The sequence below is a fragment of the Pygoscelis adeliae genome, unplaced genomic scaffold (genome assembly GCF_000699105.1).
Source record: "Pygoscelis adeliae isolate BGI_AS28 unplaced genomic scaffold, ASM69910v1 Scaffold241, whole genome shotgun sequence".
Lineage (NCBI taxonomy): Eukaryota > Metazoa > Chordata > Aves > Sphenisciformes > Spheniscidae > Pygoscelis > Pygoscelis adeliae.
This window is the reverse complement of record NW_008824056.1, coordinates 2,380,596-2,397,193: the sequence shown is the minus strand read 5'-3', so window position 1 is coordinate 2,397,193 and position 16,598 is coordinate 2,380,596. Positions and strand designations below refer to the sequence as shown.

The 16,598-nt window shown below is 38.6% G+C and overlaps 1 protein-coding gene across 1 annotated transcript in view; it reads left to right on the top strand.

The window, feature by feature from the left end:
• Positions 1-16,598, top strand: part of LEKR1 (leucine, glutamate and lysine rich 1) — a 69,396-nt gene that overhangs the window by 37,070 nt on the left and 15,728 nt on the right. Inside the window, exons 6-7 of the mRNA XM_009333994.1 lie at positions 14,441-14,522; positions 16,468-16,545. Coding sequence (XP_009332269.1) covers positions 14,441-14,522; positions 16,468-16,545 — 160 coding nt within the window. The remainder of the gene's footprint in view (positions 1-14,440; positions 14,523-16,467; positions 16,546-16,598) is intronic.

Below are 16,598 nucleotides of genomic sequence, written 5' to 3'. Positions count from 1 at the left end.
GTCACTGACTTTTCTTCCAAACAGTATTAACAAGACTTGCGTATCATCTAGTAAAGTTGTTGACCTCCATAGGAAATTGCAAAGTAAAGACATATTAATCAGCAACCCAGGTGGTGAGTATCACATCTCTAATGGTAAACTTACCATCAACTTTCCAAAATTACTCCTTTCATCCAGAATCCTTCTCCAAGTTAATTTGGGGAGGATGTTTGTGATTCAGCTCTCACCAGTTATGCTGCTCTTGGAATTCAGTGTTAATGTGAGCAATTATAGAGTTCTGTTTTTGATGAGAGAAAAAACTTGGGATTTATTGAACTAAATTATCATTTTTCACTTTGTGACATGACTGAAAGTGAAGGCATGACTCTTGAAAGAAGCCTAAAATGTTAGAATATTCTGAAAAAGTTTTATCCATGCTTGCATCTTTATTAACTTTTTTCCACTGCTAGCATTGATAGGAGACCTAGCCAAGAGCTTCCATCTATGTTTTTGTCTTTTTTTTTTTTCCCTGTCCACTTAAAAAGGAATATTTTGGAAGCTGCTTGTTTATGTTTATAAAGAGATTTGAAAATTTACAGTGCTCTACAGAGCTACTCCTTGCCTCAAGAAATCTGTGAAGTGCACCGCCACATTAACTCTCCGGCTCACTCACCTTTTTAAAATATGTTTCCAGAGAAGAGGGATTACAAAAACCCAAAAGCGTATGTAATGGGGTCACTGAAAGTTATCTCAGTGGTTAGTGTGACTGTGTGGATTCTCAGGCATCTTGGCGGTGTAATACTTGAGCAGAAGGGTCAATGTGACCGCCGCTCATCATGCTGTGCTGTTTGACTCACTATTTACACTCACTATTTTGCACGTGTCAGGTTTCTTTTTTAAACTCCATATAATGAAAACTTGAAATAGCAGACATTTTGTGGAGCAAACACAAATAAAACATTGTATATGGAATTCATACAGAATATTAGGACTCTGTGAAATCTTAATGGACAGCTAAAATATCAGTTAAGCAGATTGATGTTTTATGTGAGGCATTTTAAAATTTATTTTTAAGAATAAAAAAAAGTAGCAGTTACTTCATAATAAATCAGTTATTAAGAAGCAATAAAATGTTTGATGTGGATATCCAGAAGGAGATTTCAAGACAGAAAGACTGCTAGCTCAGGCATTTTTATTCTACCCTTCCTGAATAGATCAGTAAAACACAAATCCATACGCATTTGAAGAGATCTGTCTATATGGAACTTGTTGCTGGATTGGGGTAATAAAGCCGGCTAACGCACTGGTGATAAAAATGTTCTCTCTGAAATACAAAACATGATTTTATTCATGAAACAAACATAAAATATTATATGAGTTTACCACTATATTAAAATAAATTAGTGGGAACAAACAACACTTTTTTTAATTGCCTCATTTGATGTTAGTGAAAATCAATTCCAATTAGTGGATTTACACCATATAAAGTCAGTGTGTAGGAAATCAGTCAAATCTAGAGTGTCCATGGTTTGGGAGGGGTGTGGGGGTGTGTTTGGTGTCGTGTCCCCCGTCCACCCCCAAACTACTTTGAAGTTAATATTCCTCTTTGGTACTGAAATAGGTCAATGCTCCAGGAAAAAAAACCTACTGGGATTTGTGATTTACATGTTTTGAAAGGATTTTCCTTTCTGCACCCAATATTTTGAAGATTCTTGTTTTGTGTATTTATCATAGAATTGTAAATTATTGAATATTTCATATGATAGCAGTCATTTGCAAGAGCTGAAACTAAGCGTTAGTTTCTACTATTATTTCTTTGTTTTTGTGCTTCTCATGACTTTCCGAAAATTATCTTTGTGAATTACGTTTTGCCAAAGAGGTGAATTTGATTGCTGGTTTCTTACCACTTTTCAGACTCATAATGCATCATCCAGTTAGCTAGAGATGACAGGTCTTGAAAAATGCTCAGCGCAGGGTAAGGTCTGGTGAATAATTGTCTAATCGAATAGACTCGCCAAAAAAAAAAAAATCAATAATGCCTTGTGAAGACCTGCAATAGCATATGCTCCTAAAAATGGGAAGCTGATATCTGTGCTTTAATTTTTATTTTATTTCATTTTATTATTATTCATTATTTATATTTTATCTGTATTATTTATACAGATATAGAATAATTTTCTTCACAAAGTCATTGCAGTTTTTCTTTAGCCCATTTATAGCTACAGGTTTACCTCTGGGTTTAAATTGCTGGCTATGCACATGAAATCTGTCTTTTAAATCTTTTGATGCAACTGCTTCATAGGCTACTTAAGTTACTAAATATAAACTTAGCAGTGGTCTGCTGACATAAGACGACTAATGAGATGATTGAAAAAATGCAGGCAGCTGTAGGAATAGCTGGGTAGTTTGAGTGGGGAATGTTAGCACTCTTCATGGAAAGAAGGAGCAGTATTTTCATCTACATGAAGTGTCTTTAATGACACTTTAAAGACCGCTTTGAAGAGCTTTGCAAATCCAAAGAGAGAATAGTTTCCTGTAGTTTTAGGTAGGCTGCAGTTCAAATATCCACTATTCATACTACAAGTACTGTTGAAATATTTTTTTATTAATTCCAGCTGTGGTACTGAGAATTTGAAGGGCAAGAGCTGGGGAATGCAGTGTTGGTGTTTGAACAGAATGTGACAAATGGGTTAGACGAAGCAATGGCTCATTAGCGCTTTTCAGCAGTCTCTTACGGTGGAAGAGGAAATGGATGAATACGGTGGAAAGAACAGCGTCCTAGTTCTCTTCAGCTAGGTGTTGGGATAATGCTGTGTTTGAGTATGATTTAGTTACAGAAGGGCCTCACTTTGCTTCTTGAGGAAAAGCAGGAATCCATATTAAAGGAAATATATTTATTATATTTTGTTTCATCTGCTTGACCTAAACACTGAGAAAAAAAATCTGTCTCCAAGGAAACTTAAGGTCAGAAGCTCCATTTTCTCACCTTCAATTTTCCCAGCCAATAGGCAAGTGACAGTATTTCGAATCAATTTTAATACATAGGAGAAGCAGGTCTGTAGGAACAATTCTGACATATGCCAGTTAGCTTGGGTTCAAAAAGGCAGGAACGTATGCAGAAAATTCAGGCTTAAGGACCAAATCCTTTGATGCCAGAGTGTGAACCCCGGCCATGGCTGAGTAAATACCATGTAAGCAATCCCTCTGACTGCAGAAGTGTTTGTAACACGTCACTCGTACACTCGGGAAGTAGGGGGAGAGAGAGAGGAGCGGGGTTTGCTCGGATAGCGTTGTTTCTCTAATTAAGCACTTCATAAGGTCTTGGAAAAGATTGCCATCACGTTTGCATGGTGTATGCAGTTGCTGGCTTATTCTTTTGAGAGCACTGAGGGTGTTCTAGATTTGTACCACTCAAAACTGTTTAGAATCTGGTCCCTTCTCTTGCTTTTTCTATGCATGTTTTGTATACGAATGTGAAAGAACTAACATGCTAGTTCAGACCAGAGGTCCAGAAAGCCCAGTCCTGGCAGTGGTCAGCAACATATGCTGGGTGAGATAAGAAACAGGCACTCCTCCTTCTGGCACATCCTCCCAGTTCCTGGCAGCTTTTAGTGATTTAGAGACTTCCTGGTGGCACTGGTCAGGTCTCCAGAAAGGATGTAAATTTATACGGCTGGAGTCCATCCCTGGGCTCCTTCCAGACAGGCTTGTGCTTGTGAGTCACAAATAAAAAGAAGTACTTTCTTGTGTATCCAAAAAATAATTTATCTTAGAGAACATAGTGCATGAAGTATTATAAATAAAAATAAATAGTTCTGTTCTGTGCGTGCAAGGACTCTTGAGTATTTAGTTCACTTCTTTGGTCTCCTTAGAAACATACAGTGAGGCAAATTATTCCTAGTGTGACAGTAATTTTTCATGTAGGTATTTCATATTTCTCACAGCTTCTCTACTATGCTTTTTAAATAAATGTACTTAAAAGTATCTGTTAAGTATACATCCTAATTTGGTCTAGCATTAATGTTCTAAGAAAATTTAAATATTTTTACGCCTTTTGACACAGCTCATCAGCCAGTATTCAGGGCCTTGTAGGTTGCTCCCTACAGGGAGTAGTTCTTTAATAGGTTTTAAAGAATACCTACAACCTCCTGTTTTCCAGAATACGGGAGAAATTAAGCAACAGGAGCTGGGTTCCAGTCTGTCTCGGACAGGGATCTGTGCAGCTCTCTCCATTTCTATCTATCTCCTGACTGTCTTCCAGGTTCAAGCTACTAGTGTTTTCCTGACCCCTTGGATTCTCTGTTTCTTTGTGCCTGTCCTTGTAATGTTGCTGGGCTGCACTTGCCCTGCTCCCTTCTGCCTCAGTTCCCTTACGGCAATATCGTGGCTCCTGCATTTGAGTTTCTGTTCCAGCCAGTCTCTTCTGTGCCTGAAAGAGCTTAACTGCTGCTCACCATTTCCTGAATGAAGGACATTTCTCACACCCACCAGCCTCAGGGAGGTTTTGTTCAGTCCGCCAGCATGACAAATATGAGGGGAGTGTCTCACAGGGTACTTGTGTTCACGTATATATGGACTAAGTCTCTGAAAAAGATTGATCCTAAAATGAGATTAAGTGGACAAAGGAAACTATCATGGCAAGAGCCGGGCTAGTCCTGGCTGGCCGAGAGGGGACCCAACAGTAGTCTGGAAGTGCCTGGAGGGCAGAGGGGAAGGTGGTAGATCCAAACTCTCCTGGGGAGTGGCAGGTGGTAAGACAGGCCACAGCTTTGGAGCCTGGGAACTTCAGGATGGATGTTGGGAAAGCTTTTTTCAGCAGAGGGTGGTGCAGCGTGGGAAAATGCTGCCCGAGGCTGGGGGAGTCTCCAGCCTTGGGGGTCTGCAAGACTCAGTTGAATAAAACCACAGATAATCTAGTCTGGTTTTGTCAGCAGTACTGCTCTGGGCAGAAGGCTGAACAATGCAACCCCCAGAGGTCCCTTCCAGCCATCCTCTCTGTGAATCTGTACCTGGCTGAATAATGATGAGAATTTCATAAAGCTTGATAAAATAAAAAATATTTTAATCTGTGATTCTTCTGCAAGTAACTGTCTACTGCTGGCACACATGCACTGAGACTGGATATTTCTCGTCAGCAGGACTGGAGGGCAGCACATGCAGCCTGCACAGCCTTTCTGCTTCTCGGTGAGAACGTGAACGGGACTGCCCCAGAGGCTCTTTCTCATCAGTAAGCGCTATGATGAGTCAGAGCTTGTCTTATTTAAACCAAACTATCTGCCAGTTGTTCCACAAACAATGCTTAAATAAAGGGAAAATGAAACTACTTTCTCCCTGTGCTGTTTTTCTATGTGCTGTAGAGTGTGGTTAGAAGTAGCAAATCCACTTGTTTGCAGTCCCCAGGCAGGTAGTAAGAAATGGACTGTATTTCTGAAACTGGAAGCAGATAAACTTTGCAGACATGCATTTATTCTTAGGTAGGCACAGTCATTTTAGGCCAGAGACTTAGTGATACAGAACAGATTCATACCATGACTGGCATTGACCTAAATAGAGCTGTGCTGTTGAGTTTCTGTCTGCCAGCAGCTGAGCTGGTGCTGCTAAGGCAAAAGGGTCTCAAGTAATGATTGGGGTCTGCATGTTTTCAATGGCCATAGCTATTTGAGCTGTGCATATTAACCTCTCTAGAAAGTCTTAACTACTGGCAAATAGTCTTCCTTTTCTTATACGTGTATAAAACACTGAGCTTTTATTTAGATGAGACCAAAATTTTTAGAAAGCGTCTTGGATTTTTTGTAGGTTTTGCAGGAAACTGAACTGATATCACTGTGAATCTGTTATGAATTAGATGCAGAATTGATGGCTTCCAGAGTGGCTGCTTCCCCAATGTGAATATAGTTCACAGTGCTGCTTTTTTTTTTTTCTTTTCCCACTGAAAACTTTACCAGTTGTTGCTATTTACAAAGCAGGAACTGGAGCCTTCATTCAGCACTGTGCCGTTGGCCGGGCAGCTGGAGAGGATGCAAACCAGGTGGCTAAATTTCCTGAAACCCATTTCTGGGCAGACTCTGTGCTCAGTGTTTTGCAGATACTGTGGGCTGCATCTATGGGAATTTGCCCAAATAAGAGGAAACAGTCACCAACTTTGGTTCTTTTTCTTTGGTTCTTCACATCTTTCCTCTGTGCACGTTCTGTGCTGTGCCCTCCCGGTCTCTGTTCTTATCACAAAAGAGTCTCATTTTATGGAGAATATGATACTGCTAAAACACAGAGGTGTAGGGGAGGCAGTTTATGCCTTATCCACCTTTTGTCCCTGTCTGGAGGGAGGGCTGATCGCATGTGCTGCCTGAAAGGTTGCTGTTGACTCTTTATGACTATGGTAAGATCCACTGTGAATCACAAAGATAAGTAAAATTAAACATGAATGATATTGAGATGGATTTGGACTGAAGATTCTTTAAAATGAGGTACTTCTTAAAGCTATAAAATGAGTATCAGTATCACAAAGTGTGAATGCTTTTTGTTGGTTTTGCATATTTTGCAGTAAGCTTTATTTTCATTACTGGAGAACATTTTTACATAAGCATTTGAATATATTTTTCTTTATTCAGCAAGTTTTCAGTATAAGTTTCCATTTGTATTACCATTCTCCTTATTAGTGTCCTCATTTTTACTATGTTTTTTCAAACTTGATTGAAATCTGTGTTATTTAGTCTCTGTGGGTGTGGGTCTGATCCCTCAGACTTTCTGCTAACCAGCTCCCATTGACTTTGGTGGGAACTCTCTCCAGAGAAGACTTGCAGAAACCAGCCGTATAATTGCATCCATCTACTCCCTCATGAAAAACTCCTGTCCAATGCTCAGTCATTACGAAAACTTCTCAAAACAAATTGAGTAAAAGAAGAAACAGAGCCGAAAGAGACCACCCAAAGTACTAGAACCAAAACAAGCATTACCTCTCTCCTTTTCCTTTATTCCAGAACTTCTGTCCATACTCCCACATCTAGGAAGAGTAAAGAAGACCACAGTTGTTAATAATTGCCAGAGATCTTCTATAATAACAATTTTAAAAAATTGTCAAAAAGAGATGTTTGTGAAAAATTTCTTTGTAGCAGCCATCCCCATGCGAAGAAAGGCAAAGGGCTCTCCTTTTTGTGTTGCTGATCTACAGTAATTTGGTCTTAATCTGTTTTAACAAAGCAGTCACATTGCAGTCGAACTTGCTGTTGTCAATGTTAGATTGTTCCCACATGTTCTGTCTAACATCTGCTTGGTGTGTGAAGCCAAAGTTTCCCCTTTTTTGTAGGCATTCAGAGCCATTTACTTCATAAGCCAATGGCAGGATGAATGACAGGAAATTAAAGTTGAATTATTTAGCTTTGGAAAAGTATACAGAACAATACATTACTGCAGAATGCCCAGTTGAAGAAACTAAAGTAAACGAAAGTAACTGCAGGTGGTCTAATCTGTCCTCTGTGTACTTGGCCACGACTTCCCGTTCGTAGAGAAGGCAAAGATGCCAGCTCTGAGCAGCAAACATCGCAGCTTGGTCCAGTGTCTATTGTGCAGTTTTTTGATGCGGATAACAGGACTTAGATAACATAGTGACTGCATGGCTTTGATTACAATGGGAGTTTGTCAACGAAGTCTTTAAAACAGCTGAGAGGAAGTTTTGGCAAGAACACTGTCACACAAACATGATTTTTAAATAGTTGTAAGTTGTCAGTGATTTATCTCTATGGGTTCTGTTCAACAGCAAGCATGGATGCTCAGTGGCTCTTTCCCAGGGAACTGAGGGGAAAATGTGGTTGGCTTTCCAGGCATAAAACTGAAACAGTGAGAGGGTACTGAAAGATTATAAATCACTGGTTCCCAGTGTTTTTGACAAGCAGTTAAGCTACTCTCACCACTTATTGTGGTCATGCGCTACCATCAAAGTTTGGGTACTGTTGAAAATAGCTCTGTGGAAGAGCTTCAGACTACCTGCCGTCAATTTGAGGAGCACGGTCAAACCAAAGCACCTGAGGACTTTGTATCACAGGAAGAATGGCAGGGAGAAATAAGGATAAATGCAGGTTACCATTTATTTAGTAAATATTATTCCAAGTGTAGTCAGCATCCAGTGCACCAGAACAGGGGTGCAGCCATGAAGAGCTGGGAATGTCCCCTAATCCAAGTAGGAAAAGAGAAGGTACCAGTCTCCATCTCTTTTTTTTTTCCTCTAGGAGTTGAGATCAGCAGCCTTCAATCCTTTTTTACTGCTGAGTGCTACTCCTTGGTTGTATCCAGCTTAGAAGGGGCACTATGAGGAATACTGAGAAACTGTAGAATCTGAAACAATTTGATTTTTTGATTTGATATGATTTTTTCAGGAAAATTCCTTTCTAATGCATGCAAAGCTGTTAATTGCTTAACTCATCGCACAGGAAAACATACAGTCATAATGGGTTAAGGAGGGATGGGGAGAGCAGATGAAAAAATGTTGAACCAAGTTTTAGCTGAATAGTTTGCAGGAAAGTTGTGTGTGCTATTAAATAGGATTACTGCCGCTGAGCACAGTGGTCAGGGAGGTGATGTTTGGAGCAATGTCTCTTTAGAGTTGACTGTTTCTTCTTCATCTCAAGCCTCTCCTAGCTCAGCTGTTGCTGCACTGTGCTGTGTTTTACGGTGGGAACATACTCTGTGTCTGCTGCTGCTAAGACCAGTGTTTTTGACAGCATCGGTACAGTCTTCCTGAGAGGTCTTGGCTCTCCCCCAGCTGACTGCATGCCTATACAAGTGGAACCGCACAGATCCTTGCTGTTCTCCTGACTGTCTCTGTACAGAACCTACTCTTTGCGTCTGGGGAAATGGGGCAGGGACTGGTCTGCAGAGGTAATAAATGCCACTTGGAATGGGGTGCGAAGGAAGTTTAACTTAACTTTGGCCAGACTGTAGCTTGATTTATGTGCAAGGCTTAATTTAACTGTTGCCAGACCTTTTCACTTTCTATTTCTTTTCAATATTGTCATGGCAAAGCAACCTTCACCACAAAGCTAGAAGTATCTTCTTCCTATTTGATGAAGAGGGTCAGTCTCTATGGATTTCTGAGACTTCTTTTGTCTAAATGCCGATGTATGGTGCTCTCAGGTAGAACTGTATCCAGTTGCTGCTTTTGATTCCTGAAGTTTCTGAAAGTCTGATTTAAATAAGAAGTATTCTCTACTAACTGAATATAGATAACAGTTAATTAGTAGTAGTAGATAACAGTAAGTATGGGTGAATTATTATCTATACTTATGATGTCCTTCTCCTTTTAATATATGCAATTTCCAGAATGCCCACTCTGTCAGCTCTGTGTGTGTGTGTGTGTGTGTGTGTATTTCTAGTTCATCTTGTTTTGAAGTCTTGTGGACTACTTACCTCTTGAAAAATTAAAATATAGCATGACGGTATTCTGTGAAAGACAATTTCTGGAATATACTGGAGGATTAGTTTACACCAATCTAGCTACATTTATATAGTTTTTGCATTAATTCATTCCTATCTTCAAAGAGGAAAAATTTGCCTGATGAAAGTGTAGTGGAAATAACCTCTTGGTTTATGTATTTTATGAAATGGGAAAAAGAACTTCTGAGTTGTATCTAGTTTGACAGAAATCTGAAAGTTGCTAATAACTCATAGAAGTGCTGTGTACTTGGGCGTGCCTTGCTGAGTGCAGGAGACCTCCTGCAGCTGTTGGATACCAAAAGGTCCTTTTGACACTTTTATGAGGAATGCCAAGGAGATGGGCAGGCAATGATTCACCTGGGAACAGTCATCACCATTTATCCCTCCAAACCTTCTCAAATAACTCACTTGAACAACAGATGCCAGAAATTATTGGGAAGCCAATAACGTAAATAATTTAGATGTTTCTAAAAAGCCCTAATTTCTAGATAAGTTTTTACCTCCTGTATGATACTGTGCAAAGTGTTTTGTGAATATCTGTGATGAATAATGTATATATTAAAAGACAGCAAATACTCCATTCAAACTTTGGGAACTTATTTCACATTAGTCAACTAGACATTGCAACAGAATATATATAGAAGTAACCTTAAGCTGTGAATTCTAGTTTTTTTGTAATTATAAGGGGTTTTTTTTAGTTGCAATACTTTGTATCAATTCCTTTAAACAAATCTATCAGTAAGTTTAAAAATGTTTATATTTCATAATTTTCTTCTCCTTCTAGACCATTTATTGCTGAAAAACTCTGGGGAATGGAAAACATGCATGAATATTCACTTTTTTTTTATATTATGCAGATAATGTCAAGTGTAGAAATGCTTGTGAATCTCTTGTGATCACACTCTCTGAAAAAATGAGAGTGCTGGTTGCAGATTCCCCAGCTTCACATAATTCTTTCTACAGCTTTGAACTAAAATATTTTTCATGAAAGTGTATTTTATACAAAGAAAAAAGTAAGATATTCTTTGTATTTTTTGAATAGTTTCAGCACAGAATTATGAGGACTACTCTCTTCTTTCTTCCCATGCTGCATCCTCAGACAGAGGCACAAGTGCTTGGGAGAAGAGCCATGGGTGAGCTAGATACAAAGGGGTTCCTGAGCAACCTCCAGCTTTCCCGGTCTGAGCAAACACGCAGACAGCCTGACAGCGCCCGGTCATTACTGTGGCTCCCTTCTCCTCCACCCTCATTAGCAGCACTTTATGAAAAAGTACAGTTATAAATTGTAAAATCATTTTAGAGATGATACCACTGTGCTGCTACTATAGGAAGTTTTGTTTTCAAAGTGTCTTTTTCTTTTTAAGAGTCTTCCGAGAAATGATCTTAGTGTCATCTGTGCATCACTTCTTCAGTAGTGTCAGTGAGAAGGGTTTGGGGGTTTGTGGTGTTCTGCTGGTTAATGCAGGCGTATTGGCACATCCATAAAATTGGCAAAAATAAAAGTAAGCTTGTGTTTTTGTCTGGCCAGTGATTAAGGACATATTTTTATTTAAACAGCAGGCTTTTCTGATTCTGAATTATTTTTTGAGGACAATCAGTCACCCAGTGATAGGCAAAACTCTTAAATAGGGACTAAAAATCCCATACTCTTTAGGGGAAAAGCAATTGGAGGAAATTTACAGTATGTTTTCAAAATGAAGTGAATTTTTGCATACATTTGGCTGCTCCATTCACAGCTGCGTTCCTTTGCCATAGTGGTGACTTATTTATAAAGCATCACGTGCTATACTTTGGGGTAAAAGAGACAGAAAATTTGGTCTATAAAAAGTTGGTATTGTTGGAGACCTGGAAAGCGACATGAGAAAATAGACTACTTCAGATATAATCGTCCCTGGAATGGAAAATAGAGTGCAGAATGCAAATGATGAAGCGGAGCCTTTGAGGGGAAGAAAGAAAAAAATCTGCTCTCCAGGCTGGAGAGGGTTTGCTGTGCTTCCCACTGCAGCCCTGGCCGTGCTGAAAGGGGCTGCTTTTCCCATTGGAAAGCATTTCAGTCTGAGTTTTTCTCTCAGAGCTTTCACCTATATTTCCAGATGAGATAAATTACTTGCATAATCTCAAGAATATTGGGTTGTTTTTTTTAAAGAGCGGCATATCATTATGGACTCTTGGATTTCCAAATCCGGGACAGGAAAAATTCCATGTGAATTGCCATTTGCCATTTTTCAATATAATTTGGCAATTTAACATTTTATGCATTAATACCCTGCAAAAGCATTGGAAAAATAAGAAAAATAATGTCTGGAAGTAAATAATTTTAGACCTTCCCTCTAATTGTCAGTTCTCATGGAACACTGTTGATTTCTTACTATATGTATAATTTTATACGTGTATGTGTATATATACACACACTATTTTTCAGTGTGATACCGATATAAACTATACATGGTGATTAAACATACTTTTTACTTTTTCCCAGCAATACTGTTCTTCTCAACCTGTTCAAAAATTGTGTTTTCTGTGATGTCTCATGTTTTGTGGAATAGGTTGAACTGTTTCAAGGAGGCAAAAAATAAACTTGGGTGACATTAATCTGAGGCAGCCCAGTACGTGCACAGCAAAGAGTGCTATCAGCATCCCCTGTGCACTAAAAAAATGAACAGATTAACTCCAGGAGGATCTGTAATGTCCAGGTCCATTCGCTTCTGTCAATCAGGGCTTGTAATGAGCAACGCTTTGTGTGAATCCATTCTCATTAATTAAAAGGCTTTTTTTCTTGAATATCTACTTACACTCTTCTGTTTGCTCATTTAATTATGTGGACCCTGACTGATGTGAATCGGAGTAGAAGCTGTTCCAATGTTAAAGGATTAGTGACCTGGCAATGTCTCTAAACAATTGCAAAAATGAATGCAGCAGGACTGCATTAATATTTTTGTGTCTGAAATGTAGAAACACAATGGCAATGGTATCTTATACAAAAACATATTTTATCTGTTTTGATGTCTGTGGCTGGTGGTGTAGGAAGTGCTTCTATAATTAACTTCCACTGACTTTTGCAAGGGCTTAGTCAAGCCCAAAGAAATTTTAACTTTCTCTTAAAAAAGCTCTTTATAAATGCTGATAGTTTGGGAATGTATCTGACAGGTAGTGTGTACTTTACCGTATATAATTCTCTCCCTGATTTTTTTGTTGTAGTCTGAGATAATGAATGGCTTTCCCTTTTCCTTTATTGAAACTATGGGACTCTCTCATGTAGTAGGATTTAGCAAGATAAGGTGTGACGTGGGGGATTGCTAGCAGGAAATCACACTCCGGGATTATCCAGCATCATGATAGTGGCTGGAAATGACTGAAATAGGCATGTAGGAAAAGTTACAAAAATTCAGTGAATTCTGATGTCACAAATGATAAATGTAAGAACAGGAATCACAGTTAGATTTGACTTCTTGGAGCATATATCAGAGAGCTTTGAAGGTGGAGAGGTTGGACTCTCTTTGTAGCTGTTAACCTTCGGAGAGGAAGTCGGCTCATCCAGTTTGCTGTTGCATTTTGAGGGACAATCTTGTTTTTTCTTCCACTTCTAGATTTGTTGCAATATTCTATCATACATTTTTTTTCCATGTAGTTTATGATGCTGCCTTTTTTGTAGAGACAACTTTGATTTCTGGTCATTCTTAGGTTTTCTTGAAAGCCAGCTCTCCTTGTTCATGAGTTTATTTAGATATGTTCATTAAGATGAGAATCAGATTAAGGTATGTGCTGTTATGTCACTTTATAGGGCTTCAAATCTTGAAGTTATGACTATGCTTAGGATTTCTCTTTTAAAAAATTAATAACATTAGGCCACACACAAAACTAGATGAGGTTTCTTTGATATATAACTTTGAGAAGGTCAAGAAGTTTAAATTATTTGTTAGTATGTTCTTTGAGATAAAATGGTCTAATACATGTCACTAAGGGATTTTAAGTAAGCTTTTAAAATCAGTTTGCACCTGTAAGCAAGCAAGCAGTTTTAGTTGCAAATGGTGAGAATGTTTGTTCTGTTCTCACCAGCCTGTATTTTTGCACAGCACGTGCTTGTTACCTGCGTGCAACAAAATGCTTGGGTGCTGTGCTGCAACTGCAAACTGACGGCCGTCTGTCCTGCAAAGCCATGTTTGAAGAGACCCGGCTTACGCAGAGGGTTGAAAGCTAATAAACCAAAAGTGTTACATGGTCTGCTGGGAGTAAATTTGTCACTTTTTCATTTACATGAGACTGTGCAGAGGAGTGATATTTAACAGTTCTTTTTTCTTTGCTCAGTATTTTCCTTGGAAGGTTTTTTCCCAAGTGGGAAAAAAAAAGGATAATTAAACTAGTTGTGCAGATGAAAAGAAGTGGGATATATAACGAAAAAAGGCAATGGCTGATTGAAACTGATAGGTGATGGGTTCTGAAAGATAACATTTAGCTAAGAGAGTCTAAGACAAAATGTATAGTCCCATTAAGTCAGTGTCAATGTTTTACATGAAGTAGCATTAGCAGGTTATTTTTAGGTCCGCCTTCCTGCATGCTTTTGCTCTCAGTGTTATGTACAAACTGTATGATTTAAAGCATTTCATATTTACATGTAGTTGAATTTGATGTTTCCTGGTAGGATAAAAAAACCCAAACAAACAAAAAACAGCTTGCTATAAAGCCAGTCTCTGCTAGTGTATGAATAGAAATTGGAAGACTGTTCTGAAGTGTACAGTGGTGCAACAGCATTCCAAACTTCAATAAAAGTAATTTGTTATTCTTAAGAAAATATAAACAACTGGCTTATGTGGTTTGTAAGCAGTGAGAAATCAATTCAAATATTACAAATCATAAACCTGTACTTTTCAGATGGTCATTTTGCGTTGTTCAGAGGCAGTGCTGTGATGTACTGCTTTGCCTGTTTGAGGTGGGAGTGAGGAGCTACATGTCCGAGATGCAAATAAAACACAATAGGTATAAAAGTGAATTATTTTTAGTATAAATACAGACATGAAACCCATGTTTTTGTTTTCAGATTTAACAAATCGAGTAGAGACAATTGGACTGAAGCTGCAGAAAGTAACAGCTGAGATGGAGCACTACAAAAAGCTGTTAATGTAAGATTTCTGTTTGCTTGATTGTTTTGCCACTGCGCATAAAGCTGTAACAGACCACTTTTTTTCAGAGAGTGCTGCTTGTCATGATGATTTGAGAAGGTTATGACCAACAGAGAAAATATTTTATCTTCATATTAAACAGTCTGTATTTCTAACCACCTGAGCATGTCTGTCTGTGGAAGCAGGGCTTTCTTCTTCCAGCTGTGTTTAATGATACAGCAAAGAGGAGGGTTAAGTCAGCTCAATCTGACATTTCATTTAACACACAACTGTAGGATAAATTTTGTGAAATCCACATAACTTCTGGACTAAAAATGTATGTGGAAAGTAGTATTTCACATTGTAGGTTTGGGATGGAGGGAAGGGTGCAATAAAACTAATGAGAAACTTTAGCATTTAATCAGTGACTAGGATTTCTTTTTTTATTCGCCTCCCTCCTGCCCCCCCCAGTGTAAATTTCCCATGACTTTTCCCCATGCACCAGTATGCTGTTGCGGTTTGTAATGTTACTGTGTTGTGCCTATGGTTTCAAGTAAGATTATGCAAAACCTAAATTAATAGAGCAAAAATAGAATGTTATCAAATACTTGTTGGAGCTAACTGAAGCACGATGCCTGAAAAGAGAGCACTCACACAGAATGAAAAACTCGGCTTGCTCCGTCTCCAGCCCACCCAAAAGAGTGGTGCCCGCAGGAGTGCCTGCCCGGCCCTGGGCGCTGCTCTGCTCAGTCCTGCTTTCAGATGCTGCTGCTGCAGCCCACGGATTAAGGGGAGAAGAGAAATGAGTCCTCTATCAAAACTTGAGGAATTAAGAAAAAAGATGCACCTCTTCTTAAATGTTGTTGTGCTATTGCACACTGTTCTCCTGAGTTAATGTTTCAATGGCCAAGCAAGGGCCGTGCAGTGGAGTTGCCACATTCCCCGTGCCCCGAGGCTGCCCTCCATTGACTTTTGTGGGAGCTGTATCGGGCACCCAAAATTGTGTGAGGCGACCTCCAGGGTCCTGTCCAGATGCTGCGGTGCTCAGTGGGACCTGTGTCGTCACCTCTAAAAGTTGCGGGATCCGGGATCTGAATGCTTTCCTGTATTTAAAATCCTCATCGCTTGCGTATAGTGTAGAAAATAATTCAGAAACAGCAGCACTTTATAATTCACTTTACAACACTTTATAATTCACTACTGAAAATAAAAATTACTGTTTCAAATATTAAGCTCAAGACTAATGAACTAGTACTGCCAATCCTGAGACCAGCTATCATTGGGGTTTTTGTATGTTTTCCTGAAATTTAAACAAGGATTCATTCTTTCATGACGTGTACTTTCTGGTTTTGGTTCCTATATTCACAGGGTCTGATCATAACGAAGTTACAAATATTTGGAATGCTTAGCAACAAAGTATTTTAATGATAATACAAGTATTGAGTATGAAAAACAGATTTCATGAGCACAGTTAAATAAACAGTAAAAGGTTTCCAAATGTAATATTAAAATTTCAATGTAATATAGGTACAATTTAATAAAACAACATATTCTATATCTGTTTAAATGTAAATACAAAGCTTAGCCATGGTTATTAATTGGTGAAATGATGACATAATGACAAGAAACCTGTAAAGTTTCCAGCCCTCTTACCTACTAAACTGTTATTTGTTCATTTTTATTCATATCTTACTTGAAACTTTTATCAGTGTTGCAAGATCTCACTTTCTTGTTCACAACATTAAACTTGTGATCCTAGGTTAGGCTGAGATTATGTTGGAAGTGTAACTTCCAATTACTTAAAAATGTTAGCTAGAACTAGCAGAACTTTTTGTTGTCTGCCTTTTAACTATGCAGAAAATGCAAGTTAGATAATATGTCAATAAACCCGATGTTCAGGTTACTGCCTGAGTAAAGGCTATCATTTCTTTGGACAAATACACATTTCTTTAAATGTTTTTCTTAGGGTGAAATCAGCAGAACTTGATGTCTGTCAAAATGAACTGAAAAAAATGAAATATGAAAATGGAATTTCTGAGTCAAGGTAAATGCTGAAATTATGTCGTAACATATAGATTTCTAAGCAGTGAGAGCAAA